General features: G+C 56.7%; 2 protein-coding genes across 2 annotated transcripts; one reads left to right on the top strand and one right to left on the bottom strand.

The window, feature by feature from the left end:
- The first annotated feature begins 619 nt into the window (after window positions 1–619).
- Window positions 620–7,512, top strand: RETSAT (retinol saturase). Its single transcript, XM_068920545.1, has 11 exons — window positions 620–876; window positions 1,499–1,681; window positions 2,360–2,601; window positions 2,953–3,154; window positions 3,604–3,801; window positions 3,901–4,020; window positions 4,673–4,811; window positions 4,938–5,047; window positions 5,335–5,501; window positions 6,387–6,546; window positions 6,617–7,512. The coding sequence occupies exons 1-11, from the start codon at window positions 705–707 to the stop codon at window positions 6,760–6,762; spliced, it is 1,839 nt and encodes a 612-aa protein (XP_068776646.1). The 5' UTR covers window positions 620–704; the 3' UTR covers window positions 6,763–7,512.
- Window positions 7,513–10,305: 2,793 nt separating this feature from the next.
- On the bottom strand, window positions 10,306–17,414 carry TGOLN2 (trans-golgi network protein 2). Its single transcript, XM_068920546.1, has 4 exons — window positions 17,256–17,414; window positions 15,650–16,896; window positions 14,714–14,797; window positions 10,306–13,758 (listed from the first exon to the last, which is right to left on the bottom strand). Exons 1-4 carry the CDS (start codon window positions 17,311–17,313, stop codon window positions 13,753–13,755), a joined length of 1,395 nt encoding a protein of 464 aa, XP_068776647.1. The 5' UTR covers window positions 17,314–17,414; the 3' UTR covers window positions 10,306–13,752.
- Window positions 17,415–17,648: the final 234 nt, after the last annotated feature.

The raw sequence follows: 17,648 nt of genomic DNA, 5'->3' as shown, positions 1-17,648 counted from the left end.
CAGTGCTCAGTGCAGTGCCTGGGCTGCAGCAACCGTGGTGCAGTGCCCAGCGGCCGGGCTGCAGTGCCCAGCGCAGCACCCGAGTTGCAATGCCCAGTGCAGTGCCCAGTGGCTGGGCTGCAGTGCCCAGTGCAGCACCCAAGTTGTAGTGCCCCGTGCAGTGCCCAAGATGCAGTGCCTGGTGCAGTGCCCAGTGCAGTGCCTGAGCTGCAGCACCCGCAGTGCAGTGTCCAGCGGCTGGGCTGCAGCGTCCAAGTTGCAGTGCCCCGGGCAGTGCCCAAGATGCAGTGCCTGGGGTGCAGTGCTCAGTGCAGTGCCTGAGCTGCAGTGCCTGTGGTGCAGTGCCCAGTGGCCGGGCTGCAGTGCCCAGCGCAGCGCCCGAGTTGCAATGCCCAGTGCAGTGCCCAGCAGCCAGGCTGCAGTGTCCCGTGCAGTGCCCACAGTGCAGCGCCTGGCGCAGAGCCCGCAGTGCAGTGCCCAGCGGCCGGGCTGCAGTGCCCAGCGCAGCGCCTGAGTTGCAATACCCAGCGCAGCGCCCGCGGTGCAGTGCCCACAGCGCAGCGCCGAGCACAGCGCCCGACAGGCGCGCAGCACGCGGGGCGCAGCGCCAGCGCGGCGCCCGGGGCGGAGCGGAGCCAAGGGGAGGAGCGGGACCTGCAGCGGGCTTCCCGGCAGGGCACTGCGTGCAGAAACTGGCAGGCGCCATGTGGCCCTACGCGCTCCTCTTCCTCGCCCTCCTCCTCCTCCTCCTCGTCCCGCTGGCCCGGTGGGTCCTGGGGGCCGCCGACTCCCCCAACCCCTTCGCCACCGACACCAGGCGCCCGCCGGCCCCGCTCGTCACCGACAAGGCGGCCCGCAGGAAGGTCCTCAAAGCAGGTAGGTCCGAGGGCAGGGGGGCTCAGCGGGTGCCCCCGCCACCCGTGTCCCCTCTCTCGCCCCCGCTATCCCCCGTTCTGCAGCCCCTATCCCGTATCCCACACCCCGCGCCCCGTCTCCTGCACCCCATGTCCCGCATCACCCCCCCTGCACCCCGCATCCCCCATCCTGCACCCCATGTCCTGCATCCCGCGTCCCCTCTCCCACACCCCACGTCCCACACCCTGCATCCTGCCCCCCGAATCCCACATCCCGCACCCCAGCTCCTGCCCCCCGTATCCCACATCCCGTATCCTGCACCCTGTATCCCGTATCCTGCACCCCGTATTGCACCCCCTGCACCCCGTATCCTGCACCCCGCATCCCACACCCCACGTCCCGCACCCTGCATCCTGCCCCCCGTATCCCACATCCCGCACCCCAGCTCCTGCCCCCCGTATCCCACCTCCTGCCCCCCATATCTCCCCCTAGCAGCCCACATCCCGCACCCCCTGGCACCCCTCCGCCCTGCGTCGGGGCGCTTCCCCCCCGCGGCGGCGGAGGTGCTGGGTGGGTGGGTGTCAGGGCTGGGGGGGGGGGGGAAAATCTGTTCCCCCCTCCGCTGAAGCCGCCGCTCGGGCAGTTTTTTCGGCAGAGCAGGTGCCGGCGGAGCTGGACGCCGTGGTGGTGGGCAGCGGCATCGGGGGGCTGGCGGCGGCGGCGCTGCTGGCCAAGGCGGGCAGGCGGGTGCTGGTGCTGGAGCAGCACGGCAAGCTGGGCGGCTGCTGCCACACTTTCAGCGAGAAGGGCTACGAGTTCGACGTGGGTGAGGCCCCGGCGGGGCGGGTGGGGGGGGGGGTCGCGGCCGGACGCGCGGGGGGCTTTGGCACCCGCGGGCGCCCGGCGGGGACAAAGCGGCAGCCGGCGGTTCCTTTTCTCTCTTCCTTTGCTCCCCCCCCCCAAAAAAAAACCCCTTTTCCCGCAGGCAAACGCGCCACGGCGCTCACCCGCCCTGACCCTCTGCAACGTCCCCCCCGTCGGCACAAAGTCCCTTCTCCCTGCAGCCACGATTAATTACTGACAGCAGTGTGGGAGAGGGACCTTTCACCTCGAAGCAGAAGGGCTTTTCCTAAGATCCTCAGAAAAAAGAGCTGGCGGCGGGTGCCCACTTTCACGGCCGGCTGCAAACTCTGCCCCATGGGTTGGGGGGGGGGGAGCGGGCTGTGGAGCTGCATAGAGAAACACGCACATCCACCCCCGAGAAATGTATATATATACGCCCCGAGAAATATATATGCATGAGAAATATATACCTACGCAAGGAAAAAAAAGTGTATATTTATATATATACACACAGAGACACTTTCCCAGCTCACGTTTCCCTGCTGGTCCCTTTTCCCCTCAACCCGGAGCTGCGGGAAACGGGGGGGGGGGGGGGGGGGAAACTGGGTTTGATTCCCGCGGCGCCCGGCGGCTTTTTGCGACTCCGACGGGGTTTCGCCAGGGATCCACTACGTGGGGCAGATGGCCGAGGGCTCGGCGGCCCGCTTCCTCGTGGACCAGCTCACGGAGGGGCAGCTGGAGTGGGCGCCGCTGGCGCCCGCCTTCGACGCCGTGCTGCTGGGCGAGCCGGGCAGCGGGCGCACCTACCGCCTCCCCGCCGGCCAGCGCCGCTACTTCGAAGGCTTGAAGAAGCAGTTCCTGCGCGAGGCGGCCGCCATCGACGCCTTCGAGGGGCTCCTGGAGGTAACGGCGCGGCGGCACGCAGCCGCCCGGCGCGGGAATCGCCCATCGAGGGCGTGCGCCGGGGTTTTTCCCCGCGGAGGTGGGCGCTCTCGGCGCCGGCGAGGGAGGGAAGAGGCGCTGCGCAGCCCCGTGGCCGCGCGAAAGCCCCGTGGCGAGAAGCGGTGCAACGGGGTGGGGGGGGGGGAGAAAGATTTAAAAAAAAAAAAAGAAAAAAAAAGATGCTTTTGGGTCCAGCTTCTCCGCACGGCTTTTCGCCGGCCCCAACCCGGCCGCCGCGGGAACACCCCGCTCCGGGCGGCCGCGAAGCACCCGGCGGCGGCACCGGCCGGACGCCAACCCTCTCTCCCACAGAGCGTGAGCAAAGGCAACGTGATGCTGGTGGTTTTGAAGCTGCTCCCGCTGCCGCTGGCCCGTTTGCTGTGCCGCACGGGGCTGCTGAGCTGGCTGAGCCCCTTCTGGCGCCTGGCTTCCCGCAGCCTCAAGGAGGTGGTGGACGAGCTGACGGCGGACCGGGAGCTGCGGGCCGTGCTCAGCTACATCTTCCCCACCTACGGTAGGTGCTCGACCCAACGCTTTTTAAAAAAAAAAAAAAAAAAAAACACACAAAACCCCCCCTTTTTTGGGTTTTGAAGAGGGTGGATGCTTTTACGCCGGCAGTCCGGCGCCGTCGGCTCTCCCCGCCTGCTTTGCATCGCTGCGCTACCTCCTCCTCTCCATCCTCCCTCCGCCGAGGCCTCGCCGGCGACGCTGACGCCGGGGAAATTGGGTTTTTTAAAAAATACAATAAAATAAAAAAAGCGCCGGGGGGGGGGGGGCTTCGCCCAGGGGCCGTATCCGGCCGCCAAAGGGCCTCGGGGAGGGCTCGAGCGTGGCTGCGCCTCTTCTGCTGCCTGGCAGGACGCTCGTTTCTCGCTCACAGCCTCGCTCCGCCGAAAACAGCCGGGGGAGCCGCCGGGGGGGGGGGGGGGGCCGGGGCTGACCCTCTCGGCCGGCCGCTCGCAGGCACGCTGCCGTCGCGCGTCAGCTTCTCCTTGCACGCCGTCCTGCTGGACCACTTCCTCGGCGGCGCCTGGTACCCCAAGGGGGGAGCCAGCGAAATCGCCTTCCACACCATCGCCGTCATCCGGAAGGCCGGAGGCAACGTGCTGGGCCGGGCGCCCGTGAGCCGCATCCTGCTGGACGCCGAGGGCAAAGCTTGCGGTGAGCCGCCGGCCTTTCCTTCCCCCCCCCCCCAGCGGCCTCGGGACTTCTCGAGCGATTTGCTTCGTCTCCCCTTTTTCCTTCCCCCTCTTCTTGCAGGCGTGAGCGTAAAGAAAGGGCAGGACGTCGTGAACGTCTTCGCCCCCGTGGTCATTTCGGACGCGGGGATATTCAACACCTACGAGCGGCTGCTGCCGGCGGAGGCGCGGGCTCTGCCGGGTACAAAGGCCGCGGGAGCGCTCGGCGCTGCGCTGTTACCTTCCTCCTCCCCGTCCCCGCCGCTCGGCTGCAGCCGCGCCAAAAAGCCACGGGCCGCCGGCGGCAAAAGCTCGCGGCAAGCCCGAGCTCGCGTTGGAAAACGGCATCGTTTGCTATGAATTTTGCTTTAAAAAACAAACAAACCAACCGAGCCTAAAGCACCTTGCCTAACCAAGCAATACGGTTAGCAAAGCCCTGGCTGGCTCCTTGTCTTTTCTTCCTTAAAACAAAAAAAAGAAGGGAAGAAAAAAAAAAAACAAACAAACCCCGGAGACTTGGGCACGTGGGCCAGCCTCCCCTCAAAGCCGAGTTTAGGAAAATTTCCCCACCGTTTAGCAAAATAACCCCACGGTTTTGGGAAGGGAGCGGGGGGGCTTCCTATGCAACAATCTCGCCCCGTTCCCCTCCACGGGGAACGGACTCGGATCAAAGACATGAAATAAATCCAAAGTGTTGAGCCGAATCGCTTTTACGAGCCGTGGCTGCCCGGAAAAGGGGAGCAACGGAGGTCAAAGTGGGACTTTCTCGAGGAGAGCAGATGCTGCTTCTCCGTAGCTGGGGGTCCAGCTGGAAAACGTTGGTTTTCCCTCTCGTTTTCCCCCCGACGCTGCAGGGATTCAGTCGCAGCTTCGCCTGGTGAAGCACGGCGAAGGGGGTTTCTCCATCTTTGTGGGTCTCAACGGCACGAAGGAAGAGCTGGGCCTGGAATCCACTAATTACTTCATCTACCCGGGAAACGACCTGGATGAAATGTAAGAAGTCCTTCAACCGCCTCAGCTGGGCTTCATTAAACCACGGCGGGTATCCGATAGCCGGATGCCGAGGGATTAAGCCGACGTTAAGTCTTCCCAACAAGCTTTCCTGGCATCTCTCCACAGGATGCAGCGCTATCTGACGTCTTCCAGGGACAAGGCTGCGGAGAACATCCCTTTCCTCTTCGTTACCTGCCCGTCGACCAAAGACCCCACCTGGGAGATGAGGCACCCAGGTAAAGCCGAGAAGCTCTCGCTGGCTGGGTTGACAATAGTTTGCCGAGTGCAAACGGAAGGAGCTTCCCCTAAGGGAGCTGGGGGCAAATCGCACCTGGGATGTTTGCAAATAAGAGGATGAATACAAGAAAAAGGTCTCCATCGAATAATTAGACCGAGGAGGTGGGACAATAAATAGCAGCAGTGATGAACCTGGGCATGAGTGATTGCCCGGGAGGGTTGGGTTGGCGATGGGCATCAAGGTGGGCAGAGGGAACCGGTGACCGCACATCTCCTCTCGCCACAGGCAAATCCACGCTGTCCGTCGTGACGTTCGCCAAGTACGAGTGGTTCGAGGAGTGGAAGGACAAGCCAGTCCTCAAGCGGGGAGACGACTACGAGGAGGTGAAGCAAGCCTTCGTGGATGCCATCATGAGGACCGTCTTCAAGCTCTACCCCCGCATCGAGGACCGGGTGAGCAAAGGTGGCGTTTGCGGCTCTGCTGCCTTATCTCCTGCCTCCAAGCTGGGTCCCATCTACCCAGCTCAGCCCTGTGGATGAGGTCCGGTGGGGCAGCCTGATGCCCATGCCAAGCTGATCACACATGGTACAAGGAGACCACTCCAGGATGATGTCCAGAGACAGCCCCAGAGCTCTGCAAGGCAACGTGTCCTGGCCGAGACCAGCCCTATCCCACAAAAACAGGCCTCCCAGAGCATGGCAGGACGCCCCGTGTCCTCCATCCCAGGAGATCATCCCAGGACCACGTCCAGGTCCTGGGAGTCCATCCTGGGACCACAACCAGATCCCAAGAGGCCACCCCATGACCACGTCCAGGTCCCAGGAGACCACCCCGGGACCAGAGAAAACCCTAGGGCTCTACAAGTCAACACGTCCTGGCTGAAACCAGCCCTACACCATGAAAACAGGCCTCCCAGAGCACAATGGGATGCCTCACGCCCTCCATCCCAGGAGATCATCCCAGGAGATCATCCTGGGACCACTTCCGGGTCCCAGGAGGCCACCCCAGGATCACATCCAGATCCCAGGAGACCATCCTGGGACCAGAGACAGCCCCAGGGCCCTGCAAGGCGACTTGTCCTGGCCAAAAACAACCCTATCCCACAAAAACAAGCCTCCCAGAGCACTGTGGGATGCCCCGCGCCCTCTGTCCCAGGAGACCACCCTGGGACCACGTCCAGGTCCCAGAAGATCACCCCAGGACCAGAGACAACCCTAGGGCTCTGTAAGGCAACGCATCCTGGCCGAGACCAGCCCTGTCCCGTGAAAAAAGGCTTCCAGGTGCCCAGCGTCACACTCGACCCACGCAGAGCATCCCGTGCCCCTTGTCCCCTCCAGATCGAGTACCTCTCCGGGGGGACGCCGCTCACCAACCAGCACTACATCGGCAGCGCCAGGGGCGAGATCTACGGGGCGGACCAGGACATCGCCCGCCTGCAAGCCGAAGCTATGGCCACGCTGAGGGCTCGCACGGCCGTGCCCAACCTCTTCCTGACGGGTACGTGAGCGGCCGGGGGGCGAGGGCGGCGCAGCCGGGGGGGACTGACCGCCCGCCGCTCTCTTGGCAGGGCAGGACGTGTGCCTCGCTGGCTTCGCGGGAGCGCTGCAGGGAGCCCTGCTCTGCGCCAGCGCCGTGCTCAAGCGCAACCTCTACGTGGACGTGGAGCGGCTGCGGAAGCGCTTGCTGGTCACCGGCTACAAGAAGAGAGAATAACGCTGCCGGCGGGTGGGCAGCTCCAAAGCCTCCTTCCCGGGCTCTGGCGCGGGCCCACAGCTGCTTTTTTCGCAGCTCTAAGTCATCGGCTTCCCCTAATCAAAAGCCAACGAAGCCAAAGTCCTGAGAAACGCCGTAAGAACCGTTCCCCTTTCCACCGTCTATTAGAGCACTCCTCTGCGCGCCGGCCGGGAAAAAGCCGGTGCTGACGCCGTTGCGATGGCAAAAGCCTTCTCCCAAGACGGACCCGGTGGGACACCGCGTGCTGCCGGAGAGATGGAGGCTGCCACTACAGCTCCTCCACCTCTCCCAGCCAGCAGACACAAAATGGGGCAAAAACCTCCCTGAAACGGGGCTGCACAGCCACAGGGGCATCGCGTAGGTTCGCCAAGCCCCGCGAGATAGAGGCAGCCACGTTCCTTCCCCAGGCTCAAGGCTGTGTTTTCAGCCTTGCCGGTCAACAGGTCAGCAGAGCGCCCGTGCTGGGAGAGAGGATCGAGCTAAGCCCGATTTAAAGCTATTTAAGAGCGAGCGGCGTGCTAAGCTGCGCAGCGCTTGCCGGCTCAGGGCTCTCCGCGTCGCATCCCGGAGGCGCGACAGTACTGATCTCTGCTCCTCTGGGAGGGATAATAATAAATAAAGATAATAATCATTAAAAAAAAAAAAAGCTGAGCTCGCAGGGGAAGATGCTCAAAGCCCTCTGCCGCCAGGAGGAGAAGCACATGAAATAAATAATAATAATAATAAAAAGCTTTGCAAGAGGAAAGTCTGTCCCGCGATGCGGGATCCATCGCCAGCATGGCGATGTCTTCGTGAGCATCATCTGCAGGCAAGGAAGGCGCTGTCCGGCTCGCGTCCTCTGCATGTTCTCGGTGCAGAGCTGCCCGGGGCTCGCAGGCAAGGCCCAAGTCGTCTTCACGCAGGTGACGGGCAGCGGGCGCGTGGGTGATGCTCTGGAGGAGGCGGGCAGCACCTTCCCGCGTGGTGCTCCAGGCAGCTCCGCAGCAGAGCCCGGGGAGGGCAGCGGGGAAAAAGGGACACGGTTTGAGAAAACCAACAGGAAATCCCTCTGAAAAGGCAACCAGCCAAACATGGGACGTGCCCGAGTGACCTGGGGAGAGGCTCGAATACACTACATGCAGCTGGGTCTGATCCTTCCCCGTGGTGCAATATATCAGAGTGAATTTGACCGTCAAGATGATTTCAGCAAACGACAAGGTAGCAGGGAGCAGCTCCTAGCCGCAGTCGCACACGGCTCGGGAGGGGGAACTTCTCCCGCTTCTCCCCACGACTTTTTCCTGTGAAAAAGCTCTAACCTCACAAAGGCAATCTAAATGAACCTGCGCAGGCTCTGGGATGCAGACTTTTGTCTTGCAGTTGTATTTACCTGCCCAGTGCCCTACCCAGAATGAAAATACCAGTGTGCTGTTGAAAAGATCACCTCAAGTTCGAGCTGTTTGGGCATGAGGCCGCTCCTTTGTTTAAATAATCAGGGCTTTACGAGCAGCCTTGCAGCTCGGTGGGTCAATGCAGGACCCAAAGAGGAGGCTAGGGAGGGCGTTGGGGAACGTTTGCTCAAGGCAGGTCTCCGAGCTCGCGACCGATAGCTGGGCCTTTGCAAACTTCCTCCGCATAGTCGGCGGCGGGAGAGCGAAGGAGCTCCAGGCGGGATCCGAAAGGAGGGGACGGATGGGTTGGGACATCTCGAGGACTGCCAGTATTCACCGACGGTCCTCTCCTCCTGTTGTCTCTTTAGGACCAAGAATAAGCGCAAAAGCCAAAGCATTAGAAAGGCTGAGCCCAAACTGCTCCTGTGCAGAACATGGGGGATGCCCCCCAGGCACCGAGACAGCTCTCCGGGACCTCAGGGCCACAAAAGTGGTTGGAGGGAGGCAAAGATCTGCCTTCCCCGCAGCCACCAACACAAGCAGAGCTCACCCTGCACTCGCCCTTCCTCCCCTATGCGCTTGGGTGTCAGGCACCCCTGGGCTGGGAGAGGACACGGCTGCGGTAGGTACCTTCCACCTTCGCTCCAGGGCTGAATCTCCCCACTGCTTATGTATTAAATCCGTGCGGACTCCACCCAAAGGGCCTCTGGGAGAAACTCCAGCCACATCAGCGTTTCTCAGCTTAGCCCCAGGCAATTCAGCACCACCGATAAAGGGCAAGCTAAACGATAAAGGGCAAGCTAAACGAAACTCAAATTATCTCTGAGCTGCGTGGGACTGCCTTTTTTTTTTTTTTTTTTTAAAAAAAAAACTCCCCTGACTTTGAGTCACGGGCTAGCGCTGTGCAACCCAAGCGAGCACGTCCCGGTGCTCAGCGCTCATCCGGGTCCTGCTGCGCATCGAGCTCGTGCCGCCGCCTCCCACACTCGAGGGACCTGCAGGGTCGCTCCTTCCCCGCCACGTTCGCTCTACCTGTTGGGAGAGAACAGTTTTGAGACTTTCACAGCACTCTCAAATCAGGGTGGAATTGGGCAACAGGTTGAAAAAAAAAATCCCGCGGAGGAGCACGATGCAGTGCTTCTCGTTTCTTTGGGAAGTCACCCCCAAGAGACACGGAGCAGAACGGCGTGCTCTGAGCGCGCCGGGAGACACGGACGACTGCTCAGTGCAAAACCTGCCGGAGCAGACAGACATGCTAAAATGTTCATTTTAAATTCCCCACTTCCGCCCCGTTTTCTCCTCACCAAGCTCTCGGCGACGCAGTGAGCAGGGAAAACCACAGCCCTCCCTTCTCCTAGCTTGGCCTGCCCTCACCACTGCACCGCTGGCATCCGGCCGAGCTGGGTGAGAGTGCATGGGGGCAGGGGGGAAATTTTCTCCTTTTACAGAAAAAAAAGTGGAGGAAAGGTTTATTTGCTGCAGGAAGCAGCAGACACTACCCGGAAGCACCCATGTCATCTGCTCTTTAGGGCGTCTCTGCACTTTCTATTCCCCTTTTCGTGGCTGACAGACATGGCCCTGCCGCCCTCCAACCTACAGGGAAATCCAGGTAGCTCCGTGGGGCTCCCTCTGTCCCAGTCTGTCCCAGTCTATCCTGCTTAGATTGCGCAGGCTGCGCTGGGATCCGGGCCACATCCTGCTCAAAGAGCCTCCCTGTGGATGAGGGGAGAAACACAGGCAGCAGGACAAATCCACCAGCTGGCTGCGATCGCAGGAAGAGCGGCTCAAATACCTCGATAATGCCAGCTCTTAGATAATCTCACTCACTAGTGCGCTTAAAAAGGACCCAAGCCGGTTAACAGGAAACTGCTTGTCAATATAGGATGATCATGACACACGCTGGAAACTTTTCAAATAAGCTCTTACCTAAAAGCTGTCCCAGCTTGTTCCAGCTGCAGGATTATCTGGTCATGCTAGGACTCGGTTTGCATCTGCAAAACTGAGTCCTTGAGGCTCCCAAAAGCCTTGAACCCATACCCTCGGCTCAGAGAGGTTTTTCTTAAATCTTTTTTTTGCCCAAAGGGGAATTAACCTGTATCGCTCTTCCCTGCTTTCAAAGAAGGCCAGGCAAAGAACACAAAAGAGGGACAAAAACTGGTTTTTTATACCCATTTTACTGACTTCACCACACAGGAAAAAAGTACAAAGAAATATAAAAATTCTGATCCTTCAAAGCAAGTTGCATTTCACTGCAGCAGAAAACAAACCATTTGGAGATTCAAACTGGCAAGGTAACCGATCTAAAAGGAGTAACATTTGGCAAAAATTACGTACCGACAGACGCCATCCGTTTGAAAATGTGTTGTGCCCAAAGAGAAAAGGTTGCACAGACCTTGACCGGTTTGAAAAAACATTGCATAAAATTAAATACTATATAAAAAGAACAAAAAATTCAATCAACAAAACATAGAAATCATTCCCAGAGGTTTCACACAGTTCAGACAGTTATAGCAACCGCTGCCAGAAATAGACTGTGCTCGAGAACTGCCGGATGGGAGAATTACGTCGGAGCCCTTTGGCGTTAGCAGGGGAACCGGGTTTCAGTGCATTTCGAGAGCTGCTTCCACAGGCGTGGACTGTGGCAAGGCTCTTGCGTTCGGAGCCATCACAAACATTGCCTGCCCGGGACAGCTCAGCGAAACCTGCGCTTGCTGGGCACCGCGTAATCCGCCAGCAACTCCCAGGGAAACACGACGTACATTCTCGTTCACCCAACGAAAGAGCTCGTGGCTCTGCGGGACGATTCGATGGGTGGAAGAACAGACGCGACATCCGAGGTGCAATGGTCCCACTAGCACAAGAGCTTGCTAAACCAGGCTTGCTATTAATAGCTAACTGTGCCAGTAATGGGGGTGGGATTTCCAACACAGTTTGGAAAGATAAAGGATTGAAAGACATTTGGAAAAACTCTCAGGATATAAAAAACCCGAGCAGATGGTGTAAAAAAAAAAAAACAAAAAAAACAAAAAACACCCACACGCACCTCTGTAAACTATTTTCCAATTTTAAAAACAGGACCAAGCAGGAAAACAGCACACACAAACGCTAAGGATTCAGCAGTGAGCAGCTCAAAAACACATGGCATTTCACATCTTTGAATACTTCCCCCCACCCCGCTATCATTAGACTAAAACCACTACCTCCCACTCTGCATCCTGTCAATAAATCAGCCGTGCAACGGTCAGCCTCAGACTTATCATATGGTATCTCTGAAACAGTAAAGTCTTGTTTTGTGAGCTCCCATCCTTTTCAGGAGGCACATCTCCCTCAAGAGCTATGTTCCCAGACTTCCTTTCCTTTCTCTTCCCCCCACTTCACACTCCCGCTCTCCAAAATAGCTTCTGCAAGTCCTTTCAACATCAGAAAAAGGAAGCAAAATATGGAAGTCTCGAAAGCTATTTAAAAACGGTGACTTTCTCCTACTCTCCCTCTGTGCTTGCTAACAGCTGACCAAAAAAAGGAAGGTTTTGCTTTTAAGAGAGCCTCAAGCCCTGCACGCAACCTGCCTTCTCCCCTCCTACACAGGAGCTAACCACTAGCGAAATGCAGCTGTAGCTTTCACAGCCGGGCAAGAAAACCTCTCTGCCCTTGTGGAAGATGACTATCTTTAGCAATCACAGGGCAGATTACCAATTGTTCACAAGCTCAGGAAGGCCGGAAAGAGGCAGGCCTCATGCCACATGTCACTTTTGGAGCAAGCTGAAGGGAAGTTAATACTCAGCAGCTCTCACAGGAGGACAGGATGCTTCCTGTGCAGTCAGTTGACAAGCACACGGAGAGGGTGACTCACGTACGGTCGGCACGAGCTGCAGGTGTAGACAGTTACCCATGTGAAGAACTCCACCCGCGTCATACCAATTTTATTCTGCCCATATTGGAAAAAAACAAAAGAACGAGCTGGGCAGGCACTTTATGCACTCTTCAGATACGTCCTGTCTCAAACAAACATCTTTGGAATAGAACTACAAAAATAAAAACAGGATTGTGGCTATAAGCCATGAATCAACACGTTTTACAGCCTTAAATATAGCTAGTACTAGTATGTCCCAGGCCCTAGTTTAAGTGCTCCACAGTATTACCAAGGTGACCAGCTCGGCTACAAGTGGTTGGTTATTCGTACATTCAAACTATGCAAAACTTCTCCAAGCAAGGGATCACAGAGCCATGGAAGAGATTCTGCCAGGTACACTATAAAGCCTTTCACATGCAGCTCGTGAAAGGAGGGAGACATTTCTGCACGTGGAAGTGCCTCTCCCATTGCTAACGGGGAACCCATCCCACTGCGAGGTACACGCAGAAAAGACAAGAGCCCTTATCGCAGGCTGGTTTGTGAGGACGACTGTTGTAAAAGCAGAGGTGCCATATCACTGCTGCGGGACTCCACAACGCAGAAGATCAACGACTGCCTCAGCCCCTGCCCACTCAACTAGTCAAGGAAACGGCACTTCTTCAGCAGGAACCAACACTTTTAAGCGCTCAGCTGCAGCAAGCTCTACAGTCGACCCGGAGGCTCCTTCACTGCCGTAGGGAATGGACAGCACTGAATATTCCAGGGCCTCAATACCGCACTTTTGAAAAAGGGGGTTTGAATCACTGCAAGTGCTGAAGCCATTTCATCCATCCCAAATGCTTTAGGACTGTCATACAAATGACATTTTACAACACACAGGAAAGCAACCTTACAAGGCAAAGTCTGCTACAACTTTGCCACAGCCATTTGGCACAAAACTTAACATGCCTCACTTGCCCTCTTTCACAGCATCAAACTCCAATTGTTGTTTTTAGTGCAAACATATGAACTCTGGGGATTGCGAAGGAAAAAACCCGTGTAGAGCCTAACCTCCAATATGCAGGTCAGGAAGTTTAAGCTACATCCGAAGGGCTAAGGACAGCTCCAGCGCTTCCAAAGATCTGCATTAAAGGGAGAATCTAGATGCCAAACTAACATTGTCTTCATCACAGAGGAAAACAAACAAAGTATCAAATCAGAGTCCTTGGCAGACAATTTCCAAACTAGTGCAATCGGTCACGCTATGAACTTTAGCATCCAAATACAATGGACAGAAGGAGAGAGCGTCTGTGTCTCAATCGAGTCCGTGCTGGTTACAAAGACAGCTCTATAACTCTGAAAGGAGAGAATCAGATGGCTCATTTCGCAGGCAGATTTTTTCCCCCCCTGAAAGAGAGACGTCAGTACAGTAGATGGCAAATTCCATTTCATTTGGACACAAAAGTTCTGTCAAGTGCTGGAAACTGGCTTTTCTTGGGTCACAGACCAGAAGCCAAAGCTGAAAACTAGTTCATCTTCGCACTTGGGAAAGGAGAAACATTTCAAAAAAAGTGAGAAGTTTAATATTACCAAGGTGCAGGTGCCAAACTAAAAGCATTTTCCCCTCCTCCAGCTCTCAGATCTGAACACGGCAGCATAGCTAGGATTCAAAGCGCTACAGCCAGGAAGTCCACGAGTTTCCCAGTATTTCGCATTTTCATTGCAAGCCATCTTTAATCCACACAGCAGAGCACAGACCGTCCAAAGAGGACTCTAGATCTGGAAAGAAATAAAATAAAAGTTAAAACAATTTGAGTAGCCTTTCACCCTTTCTACTCTGACAAAGCATCAGGGCTTCAGGGGGCCGAGTCTCTCTCCAATTAGCTTTCAAATAAAAACAATTTCTTTCTAACTACCCGGCTGTATCACTGCACCTCAGGGACAAGCCAGGGGATTCCTGAGGGAAACACTGAAATAAGAGAATAAATGGGTGAGAATAAATGGGATGGTTCAAGCAGTCAGATCATCTCTGCGGCACTCAAGCGGCTTCCCCAGCCGGGCACAGCAACAGCGCTGAAAGGAGCCCCCGCCGAGCTGACAAGGAGTTGAGGTCGATACCACCTTAGTTGTGTGTTATGGACAAAACCGTTTACAGCATTTGATAACAGCCATCGTGATGGATTCCCCAGACACTGACGGTCTTCTGAAAGACTACAAGTTTCACCTTCAAGTGATTTTTCTTACTTTCTTCCCTTGCCCCCTCCTCTTCTCGTAGCAGAAAATAACCACAGATGCACTCAGATTCAGCAGGTGAGAAAAGTTTCAGAGGAAGAACAACCCTCTGAACCCTACCTTTCCCCTGCTAAAATTTTTTTTGGTTAAAGTGTTACTCAAGCTGGTGACACAAACTGTTCTCAAACAAATCTGATCCGTGTATTTATGAGCTTGATGCTCACGAATTTCTGCTCTGCATTCACCCTCTTTCATTATTTCCCAGCATTATTGCTTCTATTTTCTGACAAAAGCTAAAAATCCACTTTCCAGTGCTAAGCACCTATGGGCTTTGTGACCATTTTTATTGCGAGGGGCCAATATATTGCACCTGCTTCTCTGTGCCAGAAGAGCAAAGTACACCACTAGGCAATGCAGCTTCTTCTTTCCAGCTTTTGTGGCTCCTGGGATTAGGCAGTCTCAGTTTCCTGTGCTGCCAAGATGTGTCCCAGGTAGATCTTACCTTTTGATCCAGTCTCTGATAATCACCAGACTTGGGCCGTCGAGCAATTTTTGATCTCTTCCCTTCCAGAGCAAAAGCAATGATCTTTGGGGAGAGAGAGAGAGTAGGATAATAAATAACCGAGTAACTTTTTTCTCACTTCAAGCACAGGCAGTTTGTAACGGGCCAAAGAAAAGCTTCACTTACCTCTTTCTAATTACCATATTTCATTTGACAAGACACTTTAAAGACATAAATGCCATCATTCAAGACCAGCTGTGATTGAAAGTAGGCAATAGCGAGCTTTGCCTAACATGCAGAAAACAAAAAGTATTTCTCTCCCCTTCAAAAATAGTACTGCATGAGAAAACAGCAAAAGACAGTTACATCATTCGAGCTGTATTCCTCCATGCTCTACTATTTAAAGACAAGCCTTTCGCAACCTGCTACAGAAAATTCACTGTCAGTGAGAAACATGGGCTCATTTTACAGCTGTTTTCCTGAACTCCTTTCTCAGTTCCGTTTCTCCCACCTGAAAATAACCATTAGAGCTGAGGCCACCTAATTTCCACGGAGATCCGAATGCTTCCCTAGTTACAACACCCTCTCTGGTCATCTCAAAGCCGTTGACACCAAGATTCAAATTAACATTAACCAAAGTCGCGCTGCTCAGCAAGCAAGAGGCATCCATGAGAAACAAAAAACAAAAAAATCAGAGCAGCGACAGGAAGAGGACTTCACGGGCATTTCCCAAGCTGAAGCACTGACAGCAAAAGGAAGCTCCTAAACCACAGAGGGTTCAAAGAGTTTGGGTAAGCAGCAGAGCTCTCTGTGCTGGGTAAGGAGGCGGCAGCAGCTGCTAAGAAGCGCTCTCCCGACCTGTTATTCCCTCCCCAAGGGCAATAGCACTGGAGCAACGTGGCCTCAGCCGCACCCGGGGAAGGCGCAGCCACTCACCTTTCGCTTGTTGTGATACGCAACATATAAGGCAGCAACGATAATAGCTGTGGTCACCAAGTAGGCAAAGAAGTGGCTGCTCTCTGACTTGTTCTTGGGAGGAATGGCAGGAACGCTCTTCTTTCCTGCCTCGTCGCCCTGTTTGACCTCACCCTTGTCATGCTGGGGGTCACCTCCATCCCCTGAAAGGCCTTTGCTCTGCGGCGACCCCTGGTTCCTGCCATTGCCACCCTGGCTACTGGCTTCACTCCTATTGTTGTCATTCTGGCCGCCACCCTGGCTCCCGTTGTCATTGTTCTGGCCATCGTTGTTGTTGCTGTTCTGGCCGCCACCCTGGCTCCCGTTGTCATTGTTCTGGCCATCGTTGTTGTTGCTGTTCTGGCCGCCACCCTGGCTCCCGTTGTCGTTGTTCTGGCCATCGTTGTTGTTGCTGTTCTGGCCGCCACCCTGGCTCCCGTTGTCGTTGTTCTGGCCATCGTTGTTGTTGCTGTTCTGGCCGCCACCCTGGCTCCCGTTGCTGCTGTTGTTCTGGCCATTGTTGTTGTTGCTGTTCTGGCTGCCACCCTGGCTCCCATTGTCATTGTTCTGGCCATCGTTGTTGTTGCTGTTCTGGCCGCCACCCTGGCTCCCGTTGCTGTCCTTCTGGCCATTGTCTTTGCTCTTATTGCTGTCATCCTGGCCGTTGCGCTGGCTCCCATTGTTGTCATTCTGGCTGTCCGGGCTCCCGCTGTTGTCATTCCGGACATCATCTTTGTTCTTACTGTTGTCATTCTGGCCACTGGGCTGGTTCTCACTAGGGTTGCTCTGGTCACCACCTTGGTTCTTGTTGTTGCCATTCTGGCCAGTGTCTCCATTCCCATTGTTGTTGCCATTGTTGTTGCCATTGCCACCGTCTGGGGTCCCGCTGCTGCCCTGGCCGCCGCCCGGGCTCTCGCCACTGCTGCCACCCTTGTCACCTGCATTCTCGTTCTTTGACTCCTTGTTCTTTGACTCCTCATCTGGCCTCCCCTGCCCTATTTTAGCAGAAGGGCCCACCTCCAGTTTCAGCTTTGTGCTGCTGGCTGCAGATGGTTGAGGGCTCACTGTCCTGTTTTTATCTTCTTTGGAAGCATCAGAGCTCCCACTTACTTTGCTATCGCCACGTCCACCTGTTGCTGCTCCAGAGTCAGAGGACGGCCCAGTGTTTGCTGAAGCTTTGTTAGAAGACGTTGAAGATGATCCTGGTTGTCCCGGGTTCTGCTCTGAACCTATCAACACACGCACAGAGGTTGCAGTTATTACCGGTGTTCGTGGGCAGCATAAGAAGGACGCGCAGCTGCTCAGAACAGCTTCCCGGCAAAACCGGGCCCGCCTCTGCCAAGATAATAATAAAAAAGCCCCTTTCCTGCAAGGGGAGAGCCAAAGCAGGGGAAAACCAGGCGGCACGGCGCCCTCGGGGAAGCCCCCCCGCGGCCCTCCGCTCAGCCGGGGCAGCGGCCCACGGCAGGAACGGCCTCCCGGCGCCGGCGGGGGGCCCTCGGCGGCCCTGCCCTCCCGCCACCCGTCACCGCCGCAGCCCCTCCCGCCCAGGGCGGCCCCGGGCCCCCCGGGCCCCCCGGCCCCTCACCGGCGGCGCAGAAGGCGGCGCAGAGCCCGGCGAGCAGCAGGAGGAGCCGCAGCGACATGGCGGCCCCGCACGCAACGCTCGCCCGGCCGCCGCCGCCGCCGCGCACCGGTTCGCTCGCTTCCGCTTCCGGGAAGACGGGCAGGGAGGGAAGCGGAGCGAGCGTCACTTCCGGGCAGAGCTCTCGCGAGAGCGCGGTGCCGACGGCGGGCGGGAAGAGCCGCGCGGGGGAGGGGGCGGGGGACAAGGGAAGAGGCGGGGCTGAGGGAGAACAGGGGCGGGGCTGAGGGGCGAGTCGGGGCGGGGCCGGGAGCCAGTTAGGGCGGGGCTGAGGGAGGGGACAGGGGGCGGGGCCGAGAAAATCAGGGCGGGGCTTGGGCAGAGCAGAGCGAAGGC

The sequence above is a fragment of the Struthio camelus genome, chromosome 27 (genome assembly GCF_040807025.1).
Source record: "Struthio camelus isolate bStrCam1 chromosome 27, bStrCam1.hap1, whole genome shotgun sequence".
Classification (NCBI taxonomy): Eukaryota; Metazoa; Chordata; class Aves; order Struthioniformes; family Struthionidae; genus Struthio; species Struthio camelus.
This window is presented reverse-complemented; position numbering and strand designations above follow the sequence as displayed.

Excerpts from the sequence above, each read along its gene's own strand:
- RETSAT (XM_068920545.1), top strand. The coding sequence starts at position 705 with ATGTGGCCCTACGCGCTCCTCTTCCTCGCCCTCCTCCTCCTCCTCCTC. Across the intron at positions 877-1,498 it reads CAGGAAGGTCCTCAAAGCAG|TTTTTTCGGCAGAGCAGGTG; the intron begins GTAGGTCCGAGG and ends CCGCTCGGGCAG. Across the intron at positions 1,682-2,359 it reads GGGCTACGAGTTCGACGTGG|GGATCCACTACGTGGGGCAG; the intron begins GTGAGGCCCCGG and ends GGGTTTCGCCAG.
- TGOLN2 (XM_068920546.1), bottom strand. The coding sequence starts at position 17,313 with ATGTCGCTGCGGCTCCTCCTGCTGCTCGCCGGGCTCTGCGCCGCCTTC. Across the intron at positions 16,897-17,255 it reads CGCCGCCTTCTGCGCCGCCG|GTTCAGAGCAGAACCCGGGA; the intron begins GTGAGGGGCCGG and ends GTGTGTTGATAG. Across the intron at positions 14,798-15,649 it reads CGTATCACAACAAGCGAAAG|ATCATTGCTTTTGCTCTGGA; the intron begins GTGAGTGGCTGC and ends CTCTCCCCAAAG.